Source organism: Eucyclogobius newberryi, unplaced genomic scaffold (assembly GCF_026437365.1).
Source record: "Eucyclogobius newberryi isolate DKJ021-1_F unplaced genomic scaffold, fEucNew1.0.hap1 SCAF_3, whole genome shotgun sequence".
Taxonomy (NCBI): domain Eukaryota; kingdom Metazoa; phylum Chordata; class Actinopteri; order Gobiiformes; family Gobiidae; genus Eucyclogobius; species Eucyclogobius newberryi.
Window position 1 is genome coordinate 13,037,398 of NW_027315945.1, and position 19,572 is coordinate 13,056,969.

At 40.8% G+C, this 19,572-nt stretch overlaps 4 protein-coding genes across 4 annotated transcripts in view; 3 read left to right on the forward strand and 1 right to left on the reverse strand.

Moving 5' to 3' along the window:
• The window catches only part of myom3 (myomesin 3), a 51,647-nt gene extending 47,119 nt beyond the window's left edge, over positions 1–4,528 (forward strand). The window contains exons 33-37 of the mRNA XM_072460265.1: positions 552–712; positions 857–893; positions 1,019–1,041; positions 1,130–1,185; positions 4,056–4,528. Of these exons, the coding sequence (XP_072316366.1) occupies positions 552–712; positions 857–893; positions 1,019–1,041; positions 1,130–1,185; positions 4,056–4,325 (547 nt within the window). The 3' untranslated portion in view covers positions 4,326–4,528. The remainder of the gene's footprint in view (positions 1–551; positions 713–856; positions 894–1,018; positions 1,042–1,129; positions 1,186–4,055) is intronic.
• Positions 4,529–5,024: 496 nt separating this feature from the next.
• Positions 5,025–5,774, forward strand: fabp10a (fatty acid binding protein 10a, liver basic). Its single transcript, XM_072460266.1, has 4 exons — positions 5,025–5,182; positions 5,265–5,437; positions 5,528–5,617; positions 5,689–5,774. Exons 1-4 carry the CDS (start codon positions 5,116–5,118, stop codon positions 5,737–5,739), a joined length of 381 nt encoding a protein of 126 aa, XP_072316367.1. The 5' UTR covers positions 5,025–5,115; the 3' UTR covers positions 5,740–5,774.
• Positions 5,775–6,237: 463 nt separating this feature from the next.
• pnrc2 (proline-rich nuclear receptor coactivator 2) lies at positions 6,238–9,953 on the reverse strand. The gene is made up of 3 exons (XM_072460762.1): positions 9,734–9,953; positions 9,025–9,237; positions 6,238–8,839 (listed from the first exon to the last, which is right to left on the reverse strand). Exon 3 carries the CDS (start codon positions 8,817–8,819, stop codon positions 8,355–8,357), a length of 465 nt encoding a protein of 154 aa, XP_072316863.1. The 5' UTR covers positions 8,820–8,839; positions 9,025–9,237; positions 9,734–9,953; the 3' UTR covers positions 6,238–8,354.
• Positions 9,954–15,371: 5,418 nt separating this feature from the next.
• On the forward strand, positions 15,372–16,659 carry cnr2 (cannabinoid receptor 2). The gene is made up of 2 exons (XM_072460655.1): positions 15,372–15,463; positions 15,528–16,659. The coding sequence occupies exons 1-2, from the start codon at positions 15,397–15,399 to the stop codon at positions 16,598–16,600; spliced, it is 1,140 nt and encodes a 379-aa protein (XP_072316756.1). The 5' UTR covers positions 15,372–15,396; the 3' UTR covers positions 16,601–16,659.
• The last annotated feature ends 2,913 nt before the right edge of the window (positions 16,660–19,572 follow it).

The following is a 19,572-nucleotide window of genomic DNA, read 5'->3' on the forward strand; positions in this document are numbered from 1 at the left end:
AGTCTGACACTAATACTAATACTACTGCAACAACTACTACTATTACTACTACTGCATGTACAAGCTGCTGGAGGGATTGGGAAGGCCTTTTTAAGTAAATAGTGCAAAAAGGCCCTAACTTGGTCTTGTGGTGTCACATAGAAATATGTTTAGGACCATACAGTGGAACATTCCAGGCAAAGCAATAACATCTCCATGGGGACAGAAAAGTTACATTATGCACCTTTAATTATACTTCATCCACTAACATTTTAAGTATTAATCGTACTTTTTTAAACAACAAAAACATGTAAATTAGTTAAATATATCTTAAAGACTACCGCTTGGTCTTTTTGCTACCATTTCTATCAAAACATATGGATTTAAAGACAAAACACACTGATGATTTAAAATGCCCTTCTCAGATAATAAATGCCACGTATGGAGTTCTTGGACTGGTCTGGTAGCTCCATCTGCTGGCTAACTTATGTAACAGCATGAAGAATTACTAAAACTATCTTTGTACCAGAGCAGTCAAACTGTTAACAAACTACTGCTCTTTTGTCTTGTAGGGAAAAGCCCATTGACCAGACCAGATCAAGAACAGGCCACAGTGCACAGAAAGTCTGGATAGATGTCCTCAACCCAACTGATAAGGACAAGGGGACATACACCTTAGAGATGTTTGATGGAGGAGAGACACATAAACGCCACCTAGACCTGTCAGGACAAGGTAAGGGAGGCCACTTTTAACTCCTTCAATGTCATTATGTTTTCTTTTGTTGGGAATCAGCGAATAATCAGCGAAGAATATTAAGAAGGACAATAAATTGCAGTAATCAGCCATATCGTATACCATTTATTTCCCCCTCTACAGCCTTTGCCGATGCCTTGCAGGAGTATCAGAGGCTGAAGTAAGTGAAATAAGTGCCGTGTATCTAATATGAGTTGGTGTGACAAGCTTAACCCGGCATGCGTCAAACTCAGCTGAATATTTTACTCTCAACTGTCCTTAAATCTCTTTGTTTTGATCTCACAGACAAGCCGCCCTGGATGCAAAAAGTGAGTGTTTTGTGACCGTAGCAGAGGATGATTGTAGATGGGGTTTGATTGACAGATAATTTGATTTAATGTTTTGTGGTTTTAACAGGGAGAGCACACGTAATAAAAGGTCTGCCTGATGTGGTGGCGATCATGGAGTGCAAGGTATTATTAATTCAATTCAATTTATTTTTGTAACGCCCAAAATCACAACAATAATTGCCTCTGAGGGCGACAGTGAAAACGTATTAAACAATGTCTGTGGGGACGAGGGACGATGTTCCAGAGTCCTCTGTCCTTAGACCTTCCTTCTCGGCCAGGAAAAACTACAAAAAACCTCCTTGGGGAAAAAATAGAAACCTGGAGGAGTTCCAGAGTGAAGGAGAGATCTGACTCTCACAGATGGACAGGCGGCCGCGAGAGAGACAGTGGAGCTGGACCCACTCAGGACAAGAACCAGATCTTCTAGGCAGATGAAGGACCGTCCATATGGGGTAGAGACCGCTTCACCAGGAGAGGAGCATCTGGGTCCACATGTCATCAATGAGTCTATCCCACTCCCCTCTGGGATAGAGGGAAGTGAGAAAAAGAAAAGGCAATGAACAGATTGCAAGTGGAATTAAATATGAAATATTGTTTGATAGAATAAGTAGTCAGAAGAAGAGGATAGTGCTCAAGTTGCCATACTTCCCCCAGCATAGTTGCTCCTAGGGCAGCGTAGCTAAAGCTGTGGGTTTATATTTCTGTTCCTAACTACTCTGACCATGAGCCATTTCAAAGAGGAACGTTTTAAGCCTGGACTTAAATGAAGAGACTGTGTCGGCCTCTTTAACATGGACAGGAGCTGGTTCCATAACACAGGAGCTTGGTAGCTAAACACTCGACCTCCTATTGTGCTTTTAGAGACTCTTGGGACCACCAGAAGGCCAGCATTTTGAGAGTGAAGAGCTCTGTTTGGTACTATAGCATTTTTGAGGTAGGATGGGGCCATGCAATTTATGGCTTTGTAGGTCAGGAGTTGGATTTTAAATTTGATTCTAAACTCGACAGGAGCCAGTGAAGAGACTTGAGCATCGGTGTAATATGCTCTCTTCTTTTAGTTCCCGTAAGTTACTTTAGAGCAAGGCGAGGAGCTTTGGAGCTCTGGTTTACATTAACAAATTGGTACCTATCAGGGAGCAGGGCAGGGCCTCTGACACCTACATCACATTCTAACCTCTGCAGTAGAATGTTGTGGTCGATGGTGTCAAACGCTGCGTTGAGGTCCAACAGAACCAGGATTGAGACCAGTCCATCGTCAGCGGCTAATAACAAATCATTTGACTTTAACTAGTGCAGTGTCAGTGCTGTGGTGGGCTCTGAACCCTGACTGGAAAACTTCAAATAAGTTGTTGTCCTGTAGATATTAACCAACGAAGGAAACTGTATGTTTCCCTGTCTTTTGTACATGGCACAGACAAAATGAATCTCAAATTTGTCTTTTTTTTTTGGATAACGACTTTTTAGGTACCGGAGTACCTGAATAGAAGTAATCATTAAACTTTATTTATTCCAGGGAGGCTATTTATACTTTGTGCCCAGAATGGTACAACCAGTGCTCGATGAAAGTTCTTTATCCTGATTAATTATTTTTAATATGTTTCTCTCCTTTGTTCACTGGACTTACCTTTGCCCTATCACTGTTTTAGTTTAGTGTATAATATAATGATAATATACATTTTCAAGAACAGAGAGGGGAGATATCTTTTACATAACTTTAAAATCACTAAACATTTCCTCAAGCACCCTTCGAAGCAACTGGTGTTGGCATTTTAGGCGCTACAAAAATAATTTTAATTGAAATGTGGAGTAAGATTATGGAATATATCTATTTATATAGTAAACAAATATTCTATAAACCCAAGACAGTTCAAATATAAATATACATGGATGAAATGAGAGAAGTATTGATCATATCTATGCTGCAGCCAACTTTACTTAAATCAACTGCAGCAAGTATCAAATTGTAAACTTGTTTTGTCATACGGCAGAGCGAAAAATAAATGAACTACTACTACTACTACTAATAATAATACTAACACTAATACTTCTACTACTCCTGTGTCCACTTCGCTACACTTACAAAACAAGTGTGTGTTGTACATACCTAAGAAAGGCGTTTAAATTATTACCGTCAAGAGTGACTTTCGTTCATTTCCTGTTTTTCCATTTTACTGGAAGCATCTACCTGTTTTGTCAAACTAAATCATACTTGAAAGTACGGTGCAAGAAAGGCAAATAATGATGTCAACATAAAGCAGTTGTCACTTATAGATTTATGGTTTCAAGTCAAATAAAACATTTATGCTACTCTAGTAACTATACTATTTCTTCTAACTCATACGTATATTATATAAGTAGAAAACAAAGTATCCTGTTAGAAAACCACTCAGAGAAGAACAATATATTCAAACTAACTAAACTAAAATTCCTGTCTCACAATCTCTACTTTATTCATGAACTAATGGGTACATTATCCAATTTACAAATTTAAAACAATTAGCTTTCTCTTTCAAATCTATAACAGAATGGAACAGACTGTTATAGATATATTTTAATAAAAACAGAAGTGCCAACATTTGTACATTTGTACTATTTCAATACATCATTTTACTTAACTATGTAGTTAAGTAACTGTGGGGAGTAAGATAAGAAAAGATGAGCCTTTATTTGTCCCACAATGGGGAAATTCCAGTATTGCAACACAGAGTAGGTATAGAAGTATAACAATAAAAAACAGATAACTTATAAAAAGTAGGGTTGGAAGGGGAAAGAGATTTTTATAATCAAATAAATGAATGTACTATTAATGTATGCAGTACATTGCCTCACGCTGTGTGTACATTGTATGTATTTTATGTCTCTGAGACTGCAGGTGGAAATCTAAAACTAAAAACTCAAATCTGGTACAAAGCATCTCTTTAATATTTCCCTGTACACGGTCCTTGTGAAATGAACTACATGAACTGAACCAAAACCTCTGTTCCTCTTCCCAGACTCTGTGCTTGACGTGCTTTGTTGATGGCGACCCCTACCCAGACATTTTCTGGCTTCGAAATGACAAGCAGATTGAAGGTCACGGCCAGTTTGCCATCACCAAGGAGCACAAATGTACAACCATCACCATCAATAATGTCACCATGGAGGATTCTGGGAAATATAGCATTTTAGTGAGCAACAAATATGGCTCTGAGACGGTAGATGTGACTGTGAGTGTTTATAAACGCGGGGATAAGCCACCAGATCATGCTGTGATGATGGGCTGAAAACATATTCAAAATAATGAACCAGTGTGAAACAAATACGACTTTTCCTTTTAGCATTAGAATAAAGTGTTTCTCTATCTGCCTTGAACTCATGGTTGTGCCTGAGATATTTTTTGTGTTATCGGATTATTAAGGGCAATGTAAAAACGTTAGTGCATGTTGAGATTTAGCTGGTGGATTATCAATAAATGAATTAAAGAAAATGTGCAGAATATGTGTCTGTAATTGTGTATAAATGTGAGTCTTCCTGTGAACCAACAGAAGCAAACAGTCCGCAGTGCCATTGACCCGAGAGCAAGGCCTCGATGTGGTATATTCACACTTCTCACTCGTGTCGGATAGAAATATGAACTCCTTTTTAACAGCCTTGACTCAACAGAATGTGTTCATTGTGATCAATTTACATTAAACAATGTAAAAACAAGGCTATACGTAATATATACTTGGGCCAGCAACAGTGCACCATGCCAAGAACTGCAGAAAGTATCAAACTAATGAAGGTGATCTGAGAGAGCCCTCACTCATAGCTTTTTTAATCTGAACAATATTTAAACCTCTTCAAATATTCTTGTTCTATTTTCAGTAGTAAAAAAGTTGCTTAGTTCAGTTCAGTTGGTGCAGAGTTATTGAACTTCAGGTTGTTCAAACAGTGAGGATTACTACATTGCTGTTACTTATTAGACACAGTCCTTTTGCTTCGTATAAGAGAAGGGTTCCCCCCGAGTGTCTGCCTCCACTTTGCTTTAAGCTCCACACAGTCATCTCAGCCTGCAGGAGACCAAACATAATCATGGCCTTCAACGGAACATGGCAGGTTTATGCTCAGGAGAACTACGAAGAGTTCCTCAGGGCCATGGGTGAGTGAACAATCAATATCGTTAGCCAAATCATCGTAACGTAGATCCACTTATGTTGTTTGTGGTGTCAAATTTCCAACAGAACTTCCAGAAGAGGTAATTAAGATGGCCAAAGACATCAAGCCCATTACTGAAATCAAGCAGAGCGGCAATGACTTTGTTATCACCTCCAAAACTCCTGGAAAGAACGTGACCAATGCCTTTACAATCGGAAAGGAGGCTGACATTACCACCATGGACGGCAAGAAGCTCAAGGTACCGCAATGCGCACCATGTACCTGTATATGTAAAGCATTTTTGGTTCATCCGGGTATTGCAAATTAATTTTGGTCGGCTCTCCTACAGTGCACTGTCAAGATGGAGGGTGGAAGAATGGTGTGCAACACTGGAAAATTCAACCACATCCAGGAGATTAAAGGAGGCGAGATGGTTGAGGTACAGTAGAATATCATACAAATAGATGTTTTTGAAAATTTAAATGTAACACTCCGCTGGCTCCTTTGCAGACGTTAACCATGGGCTCAACAACTCTCGTCAGAAAGAGCAAAAAGATGTGATGTGTGGATATTTGAATAAAAAAATGACTTCGTAAGAGTGCGTTGGGGCTTTTTTGTTCATTTGACTATCAGCATTATCATGCCATTACGAAACATTGTCAACGGACTATGATTGTCACCATTCAATAGTCTTGTCTGTCAGCTGGTTTGATTTGCACGTCATATTAGCTAAGATTGTTTAAGTTTTATGTTGAGTTCAATATTCTCTGCATTATGGCCCTTGCCCCTTCTGAGATTAAGACAATTCATAACCAGTGGCATAATTCAATACTGGAGCAAATGTTAATACTATAAAGCAACATTGACATTTAGCTGTCATTTTATTATTACTGCTTTTCTTATGGTAGAATTGCAATGAAGCCCTTATTTTTATACTAATCTTAGAAATCACCTTTACCTGGATAGGCCTAATCTATTCCTGTGTATGGTGTAATTCAACTTACCTGTAGAGCTCAAATCATTTTGTGTGAAAGAATGTAGAGAGAAACACAGACAACGTTTAGGGGGAAGGGGAATGGGTTTATTTTTTTTTCTTTTGGAATTTTGGTTTCAAATAAGAGTGCATCTTGTATTTTTCTTTTAACGCAATACCAATAGTTACCAATCTCAAATGGGGCGTACAACATTTAAATTTCAGTGACATTTAATAGAGGGAGAAATTCAAAGCCAATTAGTTAAGGTTCAATTTAAAAAGGAGACATTGCTTTGCAGGACCCAACCAAACAGGAAATAAAATGCGAACAAGAGAACGAATACAAACTGGCAGAAGCAGCTGGCTGTGAGCGGGCGGAAGATCAGCTGACAGTCAGGTGATTCTGGGAACATTTGGTCTATCTGTAGCACTCCCAGATACAAATGGATTGCAACACTTTTCAGCATTAACTTAGGCACAAACAGGTCAAGATTACAGTAAAATATAAGCTCACATGATGCAAGCACATTCACACCCAGATCCAAACATAAGCAAAGTCTCCGCTGGTCCAATAGTTTATTTTTACTCATTTAAATTTATTTTGTTTGCACATAGCATCTTCTCTCACCCTACACTGTGCGCATAATATAAAACAATAAAAAATGTGTGCAACATTTCTGGAATTAACAGTGCAGGGGTGCTGAGAAATGCTATAGGCTTTTTTAACAAAAATATTCATCAGTATTGAAGTCAAGACATGACCTTAGCATGTCTTATACATTCAGTGTTATTACTAAAAATACTTTTGTCAAGCAGCTCAAAACTGACCTGCAAATGTACATATGCTACAAGTACTTTACATTTTATTATTTACATGGCTCTTTATCATTTGTCAACTTCATACTTTGTTTTGTCATCTCTAAGCTGGCCATGAACAGCTCCAATTCTGCACAGAGAAAGCAACAAGTGCCTCAACAGAGGATTAAAAAAGTGAAAGGAGATAGTCAATTAAGCCTCCATCATTCTGATAGCATTCTGACCTGTAACTCAAAATCTGATTGCAGTGCACAGGGTAATCAAGGCAGCAAGTGTTTGTCGATGCGATGGTCACCCGTTTTGTAAACAAACACCAGCCACTGTTGTGTCCCTTAGGCCACGTCACTTCAGGACTCTCCACAGCTTTGCCTGGCCTTTAACAGGTGCAAGCAGCCAACAGGACCAAAGTTAAGACAAAATTCTACAATCTTACACTTAACTCTGGCCCTCTTCCGCATGTTGAGCTGCTGCACGGCTCTTTGTAGGCAAAGTCTGGGAGCAGAACATGTGGATTAGAACAGTCAGGATCACCCACCCAACTAAATAATAGTTGGCTTAGTGTGGATAAACTGACTGAAACTACACTGGGCAACACAATGGAGCAAAAGAACTGCTTTGGTTCACACAGCATTTCATAAGTCTTTCAAGAACAACAAAAACATGTACAAAATAATGCTATGATAGAGTGTAGCAGCCCTTTGAGCCAACTCCTATAGTGCATATGCGCACAGCGCAATAAAAATATACAGGAGTTCAAAGCCCAAGGTCTCTGTGCCATGGTCTCTTCACCCTTCTGTTTGAGGTTACACTTTTGACCTATGCTCCCTAGCTTATAGCTCATCTCCAACAGGAAGATAGCTTTGTCCCTGCAGAATTGCAGTTTGAGTGTCACAAATATAACAATAATTAACAGAAACCTAGCTACTGGCTACAAATGTGAATTTGTATAAGCACTGGAATAGAAAAAAAAACAAAAATGTCAAACAAAAAGCTGTTTGGAAATAGACTGCACTTACGGGAACTAACCTGAAATATAACACTTGATGGAAAATAAAATGACACTCAAAATCTGCTTCGATAGCCAACTTAAAAAAAAGAAATACAAAACCAAAGTACTACAAAAGGATACCCAGATTATCATAAGTCTCAGAAGATTACTCCTCCATTGACATCACCTACCAGCAAGGCTGCAATGCTGCAATTGTTCTTATAGAGTTAAAAAGGGAACAGAGTTAGCATTTACAGCATAGTCTGCAAACATCCCCTAGTCTGAAGGTCAAATCTAAAAAGGAGGTAAAAGTATCACAGCACTGAGGTGTTCCTGGTGGGTGTGTGCCCTCAGAGAGTCCCAGTTCATTGGCCAGTTTAACCATCAAACATGTGCGCCTCACGCTTGCACCTTCAGAAGGCTCTTGAGCTGGAAGGCCATGATCTCCCGACTGTCACAGGCGCCCATTGGAAAGGACACCCAATGACTGGGGGGTTTGGGCAGGACGCTGGGCAAAGGTGGTTCGCTGAACTTGGGCCCTGCGTAGCTTGGACTTCCTCGGGTGCTTAGGAGCGTGTTGAGGTGAGACACCGCGCCCTCCCAGTTCTGGTCATAGCTGATGGCAAAACGGACAGCGGCATTCTTGTCTGCACACGCGGCCTGCCACGCTTCAGGAGACCTGTGGTACACTGCACCTTTGTCACTACGGCGATGACTGTGGTGAAGGCCCCCTGCAGATGCTGCCATTGCTGATCCGTTCTGCTCACGGCTCCTCTGCTTAGCTCGGCCAAGTGGGTGGTTCTTCTTGGACAAAGATCTCTCAGGGTGGGAAACTGGAATGTTGTACCTTTCGCCACCTCCCATGGTGTTTTTCACTGCGTCACCTTAAAACATAAGACAAATAAATGGACATGTTAAATTGCATGTTGTGCGGACCACATACTGCGCAGAAGGCTGCACACAGCAGCGCCGCCCACTGATAAGCAGCGGCTACGTCATGGACTACGTGCAGAACAACAAGCAGCCCGCCCCTCCCCCACACACCAGAGCAAAACAAGCTGAGCCTTACCTCTTTGTTGTAAGGAAAGTGTTCCACAGGTCTCTCTTTAACCGCACTCCTCCAACCGGGCCCCAGGTCCTCGAAGTAGTTCTTCTACTTCTCACTGCACTTTTGTGTCCAGCAAGAACTGAAGTTCTCATGTGCCAAAGAGCGATGTTTTGTCGTAGAACCAAGCTGAACATTAATTCACCTCGGCACACGGCTGCTCAGGAAGTCCCAATCCTGTAAACAAATGTGCGTTAAAACACACTGCCCAGTCCTGTACGTGTGCATTTACCACACACTGCACTTGTGCATGTCCACAAAGGTCTGAGAGCTGAGAAAAGCAGCTTTAGAACAGGGGGGTCTAACTGCGTCATCGCACGCAAACAAAAAAAATATTGCAAAAAATACTTTTCTGAATGTTAATCATATACTTAATAAATATCCACGTTAAAAATGCTTATAACCCCCAGTGAGTGTCTTGTAATTGACAACTGCGCAGTCTGCTAAAGGCATCGCTTTCCTTTGTTTACGGTGACACGCATTACAGAGCGGAGAAAATGCAGATTTAGCTCAACAGCTCCAGATACTAGGTGTAAACTGGCCTGAAAACCAACTGCTCACGCAACACAGGATTTGTTTTTGTGGTTAGACTATTTTGGCGTCAAACCAAAACAAAAACGAACTAATTCAATATGGCGACCCAGAACAAAGCGTACTCTAAAATGACTCTTACCGACTTCCTCTGGCTCGGTAGTGGAAGCCCTTCGTCGAACAAAAATATGGACAGCTTTTGATATTTCCCGACGGACTAAACAGAAAGTATAGTAAGCTATAGTTTCCAACAATCCGTCCCCGTCACGGCTTGAATGGTAGAAAGTGGCCGTGGTCTCCGCCTTAACTCGACTCCCTCCGATTTGCAACAAAATGGACTCTACGCTGGGGCTATGTAGCTGGAGCTTACCCAGATCCGACCAATCACATGTCGAGTTGTCTCAGCTCAGCCAATCAACTGACAGATCAGCAGACGCATTCAGCCTGTTGCCAGACGGGTGACGTCAATGCGCGTCCCTCCTTCTCTTCCTTTTGTTGAGGGTATTTCCTGAAAGAAGAGAAAAGAGCCGAGAAAAACAACCAAGATTTTACACTTTTACACAGTTTTACGCACACTACGACTCAAGTCCAGTCGTTGTTGATTAATATGGACTGTAGCTCCGATGATATCCCGTTTAAGATAGATGTTATGTAATAAATGTATCAAAATTGTGGAGAAAATAGTCATGGGCCCCTTATAAGGCTAACAATGGTTTGTGTTGATCCGATAAAGTAGGCCTTTTTTGAAAGACTAAATATGATCAAATAACATAGGCTACATTCAGGGACATATGGACCTGTAATCACAGGATGTTGTTGTGGGTTTCTGTCTCAGTGTCTGCCCTCCCCCCACTGTTTAGTTGAAGTAGTGGAACAGATGTGGGTCGGTGGGTGGGTTAAAATACAAACAAAACAAAGAAATCAGACAAGAAAACTACTAGGGCTATGCTAAAATGTTAATATTCAACTAAGACATAGTTTCAGATCGGTTCAGTGGTCCATGGCTCACTTGTAGAAAATATAGGGTGAAAGATTAGTCCTTATCCATGTCTGCCCTCTGAGGATTTGAAAACGAATTGCACAACATGTTGTGTCAGCCAGACCTCAGAGCTGAAGGCCATGCAGAGACGCTCCCCATACGGAGCCTTTAAAGAGGGCTGTACCAGCAACAAGTTTCAGCCATGTTTGGAAAGTAGGTCATGTTTCCTGTTGGGCAAATATAAAGCATAGGCTATGTTCCAAATTTGACCAGTCGCAGTGGAATCATAAGCTATACTGGACAGAAAGAGAGCTCTACTGTTATTTTGATGTTTAGAAGTAAAATGATAATAGGGAATGTGAAAGCCTACTGAATCAACAAGCCACAACAAGTCTTCTACCCACCATTAGCATGTGAGAATGAGCCAGGCCGTGATGTCAGCCAACCAAGAGCTGTTTGGAATTAGGAACCAAACTGTGCCATAAAACACACCCATCCACTGTTTTCTGAGAGAGGAACAGGTAGTTTCACTGGGACAGTAAACGTTTAGAACCGATGACAAATATGAGTATTGAGAAACCAAAATTTTGTTGTAAATCAGGCATTTCCAAATACGCCCCCATCAGACCAATTTTTCATGGCTCTCTTCCTGGTGTACTTGCCCAAATTACCCAATGCAGTTCTATTTAAACTGCATTTTTTTAAAAATCTAAACCCAATATCAAACATTTTAGTGTGTCTCAAATATGTCTTATTAAAGTTCTAACCTGTGCTAAATGCAGTCATTTTAATCATTTACTGTTTACACTATGGCCCTTGATCAGGCTTCTGCTTCTGCTATGTTTCGTTATGCAGCCCTTGATGTAAAAAGTTTGGAAAGTCCCGGTAATAGTAATTTTCTATTTTATTTAACCAAGTGATTGTTTACATATCTTGTAAACCTTATGAGATAGGCCTAGTGTTACTCTCCTAAACCCAAATTGTATTCCTTAATAGTCAAATGTTTGTGTTTACTAAAAGTTCATTGAAATGGCGTGTTTACGAAGAGTAACATTTATTTGACTTACAGTAAGTCAGTGATGTTACTCACAAAGTGTAAAAAATCATAACTTTCTTTTGGATAGTGACATAACTAATCTAAACTTAAAATTCAAAATGAAAAAAAAATAGTCCTGTCCCAATTACAAAACAATAGCAAGTACCTTTATTCTCTAAAATAGGCAAATACCATACATTTAAGCAGCAGTATTAATGGTGGAGGGTCTGCCACCTGCTTGTCTCACTGAAGATGTTATTGCTTTGTTTTTGCCTGGAGGTTTTTCCATCTCCTTGGAGACAAGAAGATGACCTCCAGGCCAAGTTGCAAGTCAGATCTGTGGAGAATCGACCGCAATCACAGTGAAAGTATGTTTTTACTGTATTTTTGAGCAATGAATATACCTGTTGTAGATAGTTTGGCCTATGTTTAATGACAAGCAAAGCAATAACATCTCAATGTTTATGTCTATATTATTTAATATGGGACAGTGCACATCAATGAACATGTGTTGGTTCAACATGTAGATTAGAGTTAGCCATGCAGGCTTATTTTCATCTGTAGTCCCATTGGGAGGTTGATGAAGACAGTATCTAGCTATTCTTGTGCCCCCAAAAATGTCTTTGTATGGCTAGAAGCTATGCAGCCAAAAAGAAATCAAATATGTTCTCTTCATTCTAGAGTCACGACTTTGTCATTAATAATTATTACATAAATATTTGAGTTGACGTTCTTGTATGTTATTAAATTCACATCTGCACTCAGTGGTATTAATCATACCTAATGGGATTGTTTTCTGCTGTCTGGTGCAATGGTAATGAAAGCCGGAAATATAATTAATAAAAACATTTTTAGAGACCCATGCAAGTCCTCTCTGCGTATCCATGGAGAGTGTTGTGATATAATCCAAATGATAATTAAGAATAGCAGCATACAGGCCTGGCCTACACCTGATGTTTGAGTGAGAGAGGACAAATCTTATTGAGCCTTTCTGTCTTCTTCTAATCACATTTCCGCTTCTCTGACCTAAGTCTGGATCTGCAGCTCAGAAGGGAGACCCAAGGGCATGTGTTTTATTTGGTTTATACACAGAAATATCCTCAAACTGTCACTTTACTTTGCAGGTCACTGTATTTGTTCTCTTTTCTCTGCCATTTAATTTACCATGGTAAATTGAAAAACTAAAATAGGGGTCATTTTGCCTCAGGTCACGATGTGGTGACCTGATTATTTCTTTAACTTATTTTCTGGTAATTCACTACAGGGGCTTCAATTAAGTTAAGTGATTATAATAATAATACATTAAAAATATATATATATATATATATATATATATATAAGAAATGTAAAAAAAAAAAGAATAAAGAAATAAATAAGCAGCTACCCATTTTGCACAGCAGCACCCTCTAGTGTACAAAGTGATACTCTACTCAATAATGTGCACTGTCTCAATGCTTGGTTTGCATATTTGCATTTACTAAACAATTTGATAGGATTCACAAACATATCCATGTTGGTGCTGCAACAAGAAAACTTTGACATCCTTCAACTTGTCTCTTCTCTAAAAATAGCACAAGGGATGTTCCACCGGAAGGCACAAATTACATTTGATTTTTAGATTATGTCAAATGAATATGAAGTGATTTAATAAATCCCGTACCACCACCGAAGGGGAAAAGTATAGCCGTCAATGAAATGTCCATCTTTCATGTTGATAATTATGATGTGATTTGGTATGGATCATTTCAGTAATCACAAGGCTGTCACCGTTCACTTTGATATAGACATGTGAGTGGGATGAAATGCGGAGCAACCTCACAACTATACAGTGTTATCATATATTTTAAATGTATTTTCATTTTCAAATGTATTTGATGTAACAGAAATACTTGATTCTATTGTATTGCATTTATAGCCTAGTCTTTTGTATTCACCAACTTCTAAAAGACATTTATAAATCCATTACCGGTAAATCTTACCGCTTGTTTTCATGAACACAACAATTTTCACTCATCTTTCCCTGCTGTTTTTGCACCCACAATACAACACCTTCTTTAAGAGCTCTCCTCCCTTGAGTCTGCCGTGACCCTCCTCCTTTAAAACACAGCAACATTTGAACATTTAGTCATTTAGTCATTGGCTGTTTCCACACACACGGCTGTTATGGTTGTCATTTTTACAGAACTTGATGCATGTTTGAGCTATGGTAGAGTGGCTGGTGAGTCCCTCCCACCCTCTCTTCCTCTGCCCTGTGATCATAACCAGCCTTATCTTCCTCACTGCTCACTCGGGTCCAGTCACCTCCCTAGGTCTGAGCTGTCACGCTGATTCCCATCTTCTACTGAGAGACCAAGCTAAAATCATCATTACTATTCATCTTCAAACCACAATTAAGGTAAGCCTTACTTATAAAGACATCATATTTGTTGTGCTGTATAATTTCTAGTGAAAATAACTATATGAGCAGGATTTTTTGATTATTTAAAATTATTAAAACGACGATCTGGTGTGCAAAAACGTGCAGTTGTGTTGAAACCCATAAGTGGTGAAAGAAACTGCAACCACAGTTTCCGCTAAATGGTTGCACAGTGAAAATTATAGCCAAAAAAAAAGCTGAGCTACTTTTTGAGCTACAGGAATAAATCAAATAAAACACAAACTGCAATATGGATAAACAAAAGGAAAACAAGGGAAAATGATGATTAAGGCGATGTAACTATGTTTAAAAGCTGAAAAGGGCATTTATAACTATGCTTTCAATAAGATATACATATATTTTTATATTTCCTTAAGAGTTTTGGTTTCAACACTTTATATGCTTCATGTATAATTTTACAGCTTATAGTTATTATTTAAGTGTGACATTTGTGAAGAAGCACAATTTTGAAAGTGACCTAATACTTCATTCTGTAAAGTCTTGAATTTGATATAAATATTCAACAATCATTATCTTGAAATAATAAAAAGTGCAAAATGATTTCCAATCCAGGGCACAAGCTTCCAGGCATTTACGACACATTTTTTTTTAATACTTTACACAAATCCTCTTACAGCAGCTTTTCACACTCAGTTTAATATATTGATTGCTTTCAGGAGGCACTCTGGAGGAGACCAGGCACAGCCACTGACCTTCACCATCGATCCATGTCTGTCTAAGTGCAGTGCTGTGCGTGACCAAGAGAGGGCGCTGGTTTACCCGTGAGAGCGCATCAACATGCTCAGTTTTTTTTTTCTTTCTACAAAGGATTTAATAATCAAAGGTAAAGTATGCCTATTTCAACATTTAGATTGCATAGATATTTATCACCTAAAACTATTCAAGAATGTATTTAAAAATAGATGCACCACAATGTCAATTTGATTAATTGTATTGCATTTGTCAGATGTATCAAGGAGAGTTTAAAGCTAACGACAAGTGTTAGCCTTGATTTTACTTTAGAAATCTTTTTACAGTGCTAATGGTCTTACTGATTTCATGTTTTATTTGAATATCTAACATCAGGTGATATGGAGATTTAATGGTACGCGTCTGGCCTTAAATGGACACTGTAATGATGTTTGCCCTGACATCTAAATGACTTTCCATAAAGACCCATAAATGTTAAGCTCCAAGTTAAATATTGGCAGGGGAAAAAAGTATTTCAACTTGTAGTCAAACCACAGATTATTAAATTATTACTAATTATCTACCCTACATATCATGTGCAACTGGCATTTCAATGAAAATGTATATTCTCCTTTTTCCTTGTTTATACAGTTAAATTGTGCTTCTTTACTTACTGCTTTTGAAATGGAAGCCTGGGAGGCCCGTGGTTCTATAGAGAACAGAGAATCAAAAAATGTCTCATTCCCAATTGGTGAGTATTAACAATCTTCTCTTTTTTGGAATTATATTTTGTAAACTGGGTATTGTGTTTACAGTAAACAAGTCGTGTGTGAACCTGGCGTGCTACATGGTCCTGACAAAAGCTGAGCAGACAGCGATTGGCTCCATCTGTTTCCTGGCTGGTCCACTCACCTTCCTGGAGAATAGTGTGGTTCTGCTGGTGATCTTGGGCACAGCCGCCCTCAGGCAGAGGCCATCCTATCTGTTCATTGGCAGCTTGGCTTTAGCTGATGTGTTCGCCAGCTGCTTCTTCACCACCAGCTTCCTGGACTTCCACTTGTTCCAGCGCAGCGATGGACCCACTGCCTACCTGTTCAAATTAGGTGGAGTCACAATGGCCTTCACCAGCTCTGTGGGCAGCTTACTGCTCACAGCGCTGGACCGTTACCTGTGCATCCACCAGGTGTCCTCATATAAAGTGCTGGTGACGCGGCGCAGAGCCCTGCTGAGCCTGCTCATCTTGTGGACTGCCACCACCTTCATCTCCTTTCTGCCACTCATGGGCTGGAGGTGTCCCACGGGTCTGACACCACCTTGCTCACGTCTCTTTCCTTACATAAACTCAGCCTACCTGGCCTGTTGGACCAGCTTTGTTCTGGTTCTACTGGCTCTTATTTTAGGAGCCTATGTTCTGATCCTATGGAAAGCCCACCGCCATGAAGCCTCTATGACAAGTCTGCAGGCAGCAGCGACATCAGGACAAGCCCGCATGAGAATGGATATTCGGTTAGCTCGAACATTTGGCCTTATTCTGCTTATCCTGGTAGGCTGCTGGCTCCCTGCACTGTCGTTCATGATAGCAGATGTGTCTGTGGTGCTGAGCCTCACCCAGTTGAGGGGCTTTGCCTTCTGTAGCACACTGTGCCTGGTGAACAGTGCCGTCAACCCTCTGCTGTACGCACTGCGCTGCCGAGAGCTCAGGGAGGCTTTGGTGCTGCTCACTCACAGACTGTGTGAAATGGGCAAATGTAAACAGCCCACAGAACACCTTGCCCCAGAATCACACGATGGACAGGACATAGGCTGTTCGGTCCTGTCTGAGAATGAGGTGGTCAGCAACAGAACCTCACAGATCACCTCTGTGTCTCTGGCAGGGAACAAAAACTGAAAAAGGGGGATTTACGTATTTTCAGAATGCCCACACTGATGGTGGAAATGTATCAAATATGTATTAAAACACCAAGTTAGTTTTACTCAGATTTTTTTTTTCTGTGTCAAAGGAACTTAGAATAGCTGTTCAACAGTATAAGCTTGAAAAACACATAATGCACCATATTTTGTTTGTAGGGTACATTGAGTAGGAATAGCCTAATAATATTGCACTTTTAAGCTACTGTATATCCTTATTCATTCACTTCACAGTCACAGCTTCTCCAACCACCATTCACATCCACAGTGTCTTGCCCAAGGACAAAATGACAGTATGCACTGGTTGGAGTTGGGATGATCAAATTGCAAAACCTCTGCCCCCTGAGTCACCTCACCAGATGCATAAAAGTATGTAAGCAGGATATACTATACTGTGTACTGTAAGCAGACTGTAGCTGTTTTTGTTGTATTTTTGTATTTGTTGAATTTATATTTGATTTTGGTCTTTGTCACTGAATATACATGGACCTTTCTAAATGCACATGAATGCCAGGGCACCACAAAGACTCGTGACATTGGGGTTTTACATGTGCTCTTCATGTGCATTCAAGCAGTGTGCTGCAGAGGAAAGTGAAAGGAATGGCAGCCCACAGTGGAACAACTGGCAGCTACAATAACGCACACATACAAAGCACACAGTGCTTGCCTTTCAATAGACTTGAATGCTAGTTGTTTTGATTCGTTAAAAGCCTTTCTTAGTTTTGTGGTTTGTTACAAACGAGGTATTGTTGAGTAATCAGGGTAAAAATCCCCAAATCATCAACAGAATCAGAAAACGTGTATTGCCATTGTCATTGAACACAATTCACAAACAAAGGAACCTGTCTCTGCATCAAGGTGCAACCTAAAACAACGAATAATAAAATAATAATATTAGCAATGTGGAAAATTTTGCTGAGCAGAGCTTGAAAGATTAAGTGGTAGTTTATTGTACACCAGGTTTGGCTCTTGTTCACCCATTGAATTCTGGATGTTCTGAATTGTTAATAAACGTCTAATATACACTTCACTCATGCTAGTGTTTATTATGGAGTATATTAAGATGTTCTGGCTGTCTGAGATGACAGGCCCTGTGGTTTATTGCTGTAGTAACTAAAGCCTATACATTGCAGGGCCGTAGCCAAGGGGGGTTCGAACGAACCGCCCATTTGGGCCGAAAAGGTCCGTCTTGAGGGACCACAGATATTAGCCCTTTTGGGGTCGACGCCCGCACCGGTGCGTTTTGAAACATGGTCGGCTTTAGGACCGCGCAGCATGAAAACTAAGTGACGTAGACGGCTGCCGTCGACGTCAAAGAGGAAGAACGAACGAGAGGAATCGTGCTGTTTTTGAGTAGTTTTGGAGAGTTTTAGTATTTCAAGTATTTCATTGTCAGTAATATAGTTGTTGTGAAGCAAAATGAGGGGCACACTTCATGTTGATCAAGTTTAGTCCTGCTTTAGTCCTGGTTTAGTCCTGGTTTAGACCTGGTTTAGTCCTGGTTTAGACCTGGTTTAGACCTGCTTTAGTCCTGGTTTAGTCCTGGTTTAGTCCTGGTTTAGACCTGGTTTAGTCCTGGTTTAGACCTGCTTTAGTCCTGGTTTAGTCCTGGTTTAGTCCTGGTTTAGACCTGGTTTAGTCCTGGTTTAGACCTGGGTTAGTCCTGGTTTAGTCCTGGTTTAGTCCTGGGTTGGACCTGGTTTAGTCCTGGTTTAGACCTGGTTTAGTCCTGGTTTAGACCTGGGTTAGTCCTGGTTTAGTCCTGGGTTGGACCTGGTTTAGTCCTGGTTTAGTCCTGGGTTGGACCTGGTTTAGACCTGCTTTAGTCCTGGTTTAGTCCTGGTTTAGTCCTGGGTTAGACCTGGTTTAGTCCTGGTTTAGACCTGGGTTGGACCTGGTTTAGTCCTGGTTTAGTCCTGGGTTGGACCTGGTTTAGACCTGGTTTAGTCCTGGTTTAGACCTGGGTTGGACCTGGTTTAGTCCTGGGTTAGACCTGGGTTGGACCTGGTTTAGACCTGGTTTAGTCCTGGTTTAGTCCTGGGTTAGACCTGGGTTGGACCTGGTTTAGTCCTGGGTTGGACCTGGTTTAGACCTGGTTTAGTCCTGGTTTAGACCTGGGTTGGACCTGGTTTAGTCCTGGGTTAGACCTGGGTTGGACCTGGTTTAGACCTGGTTTAGTCCTGGTTTAGTCCTGGGTTAGACCTGGGTTGGACCTGGTTTAGTCCTGGGTTGGACCTGGTTTAGACCTGGTTTAGTCCTGGTTTAGACCTGGGTTGGACCTGGTTTAGTCCTGGGTTAGACCTGGGTTGGACCTGGTTTAGACCTGGTTTAGTCCTGGTTTAGTCCTGGGTTAGACCTGGGTTGGACCTGGTTTAGTCCTGGGTTGGACCTGGTTTAGACCTGGTTTAGTCCTGGTTTAGACCTGGGTTGGACCTGGGTTAGACCTGGTTTAGTCCTGGGTTAGACCTGGGTTGGACCTGGTTTAGACCTGGTTTAGTCCTGGTTTAGTCCTGGGTTAGACCTGGGTTGGACCTGGTTTAGTCCTGGGTTGGACCTGGTTTAGACCTGGTTTAGTCCTGGTTTAGACCTGGGTTGGACCTGGGTTAGACCTGGTTTAGTCCTGGGTTAGACCTGGTTTAGTCCTGGTTTAGACCTGGGTTAGACCTGGTTTAGTCCTGGGTTAGACCTGGTTTAGTCCTGGTTTAGACCTGGGTTGGACCTGGTTTAGTCCTGGGTTGGACCTGGTTTAGTCCTGGTTTAGACCTGGGTTGGACCTGGTTTAGTCCTGGGTTGGACCTGGTTTAGTCCTGGTTTAGACCTGGGTTGGACCTGGTTTAGACCTGGTTTAGTCCTGGTTTAGACCTGGGTTGGACCTGGGTTAGACCTGGGTTGGACCTGGTTTAGACCTGGTTTAGACCTGGTTTAGACCTGGTTTAGAGTTCCTTCTGAACA

Bases quoted from the DNA above. Each gene is read 5' to 3' on its own strand.
- fabp10a (XM_072460266.1), top strand. From the start codon at position 5,116: ATGGCCTTCAACGGAACATGGCAGGTTTATGCTCAGGAGAACTACGAA. The intron at 5,438-5,527 runs GTACCGCAATGC...GCTCTCCTACAG, and splicing joins TGGACGGCAAGAAGCTCAAG to TGCACTGTCAAGATGGAGGG. The intron at 5,618-5,688 runs GTACAGTAGAAT...GCTCCTTTGCAG, and splicing joins AAGGAGGCGAGATGGTTGAG to ACGTTAACCATGGGCTCAAC.
- pnrc2 (XM_072460762.1), bottom strand. From the start codon at position 8,819: ATGGGAGGTGGCGAAAGGTACAACATTCCAGTTTCCCACCCTGAGAGA.
- cnr2 (XM_072460655.1), top strand. From the start codon at position 15,397: ATGGAAGCCTGGGAGGCCCGTGGTTCTATAGAGAACAGAGAATCAAAA. The intron at 15,464-15,527 runs GTGAGTATTAAC...TTGTGTTTACAG, and splicing joins AAATGTCTCATTCCCAATTG to TAAACAAGTCGTGTGTGAAC.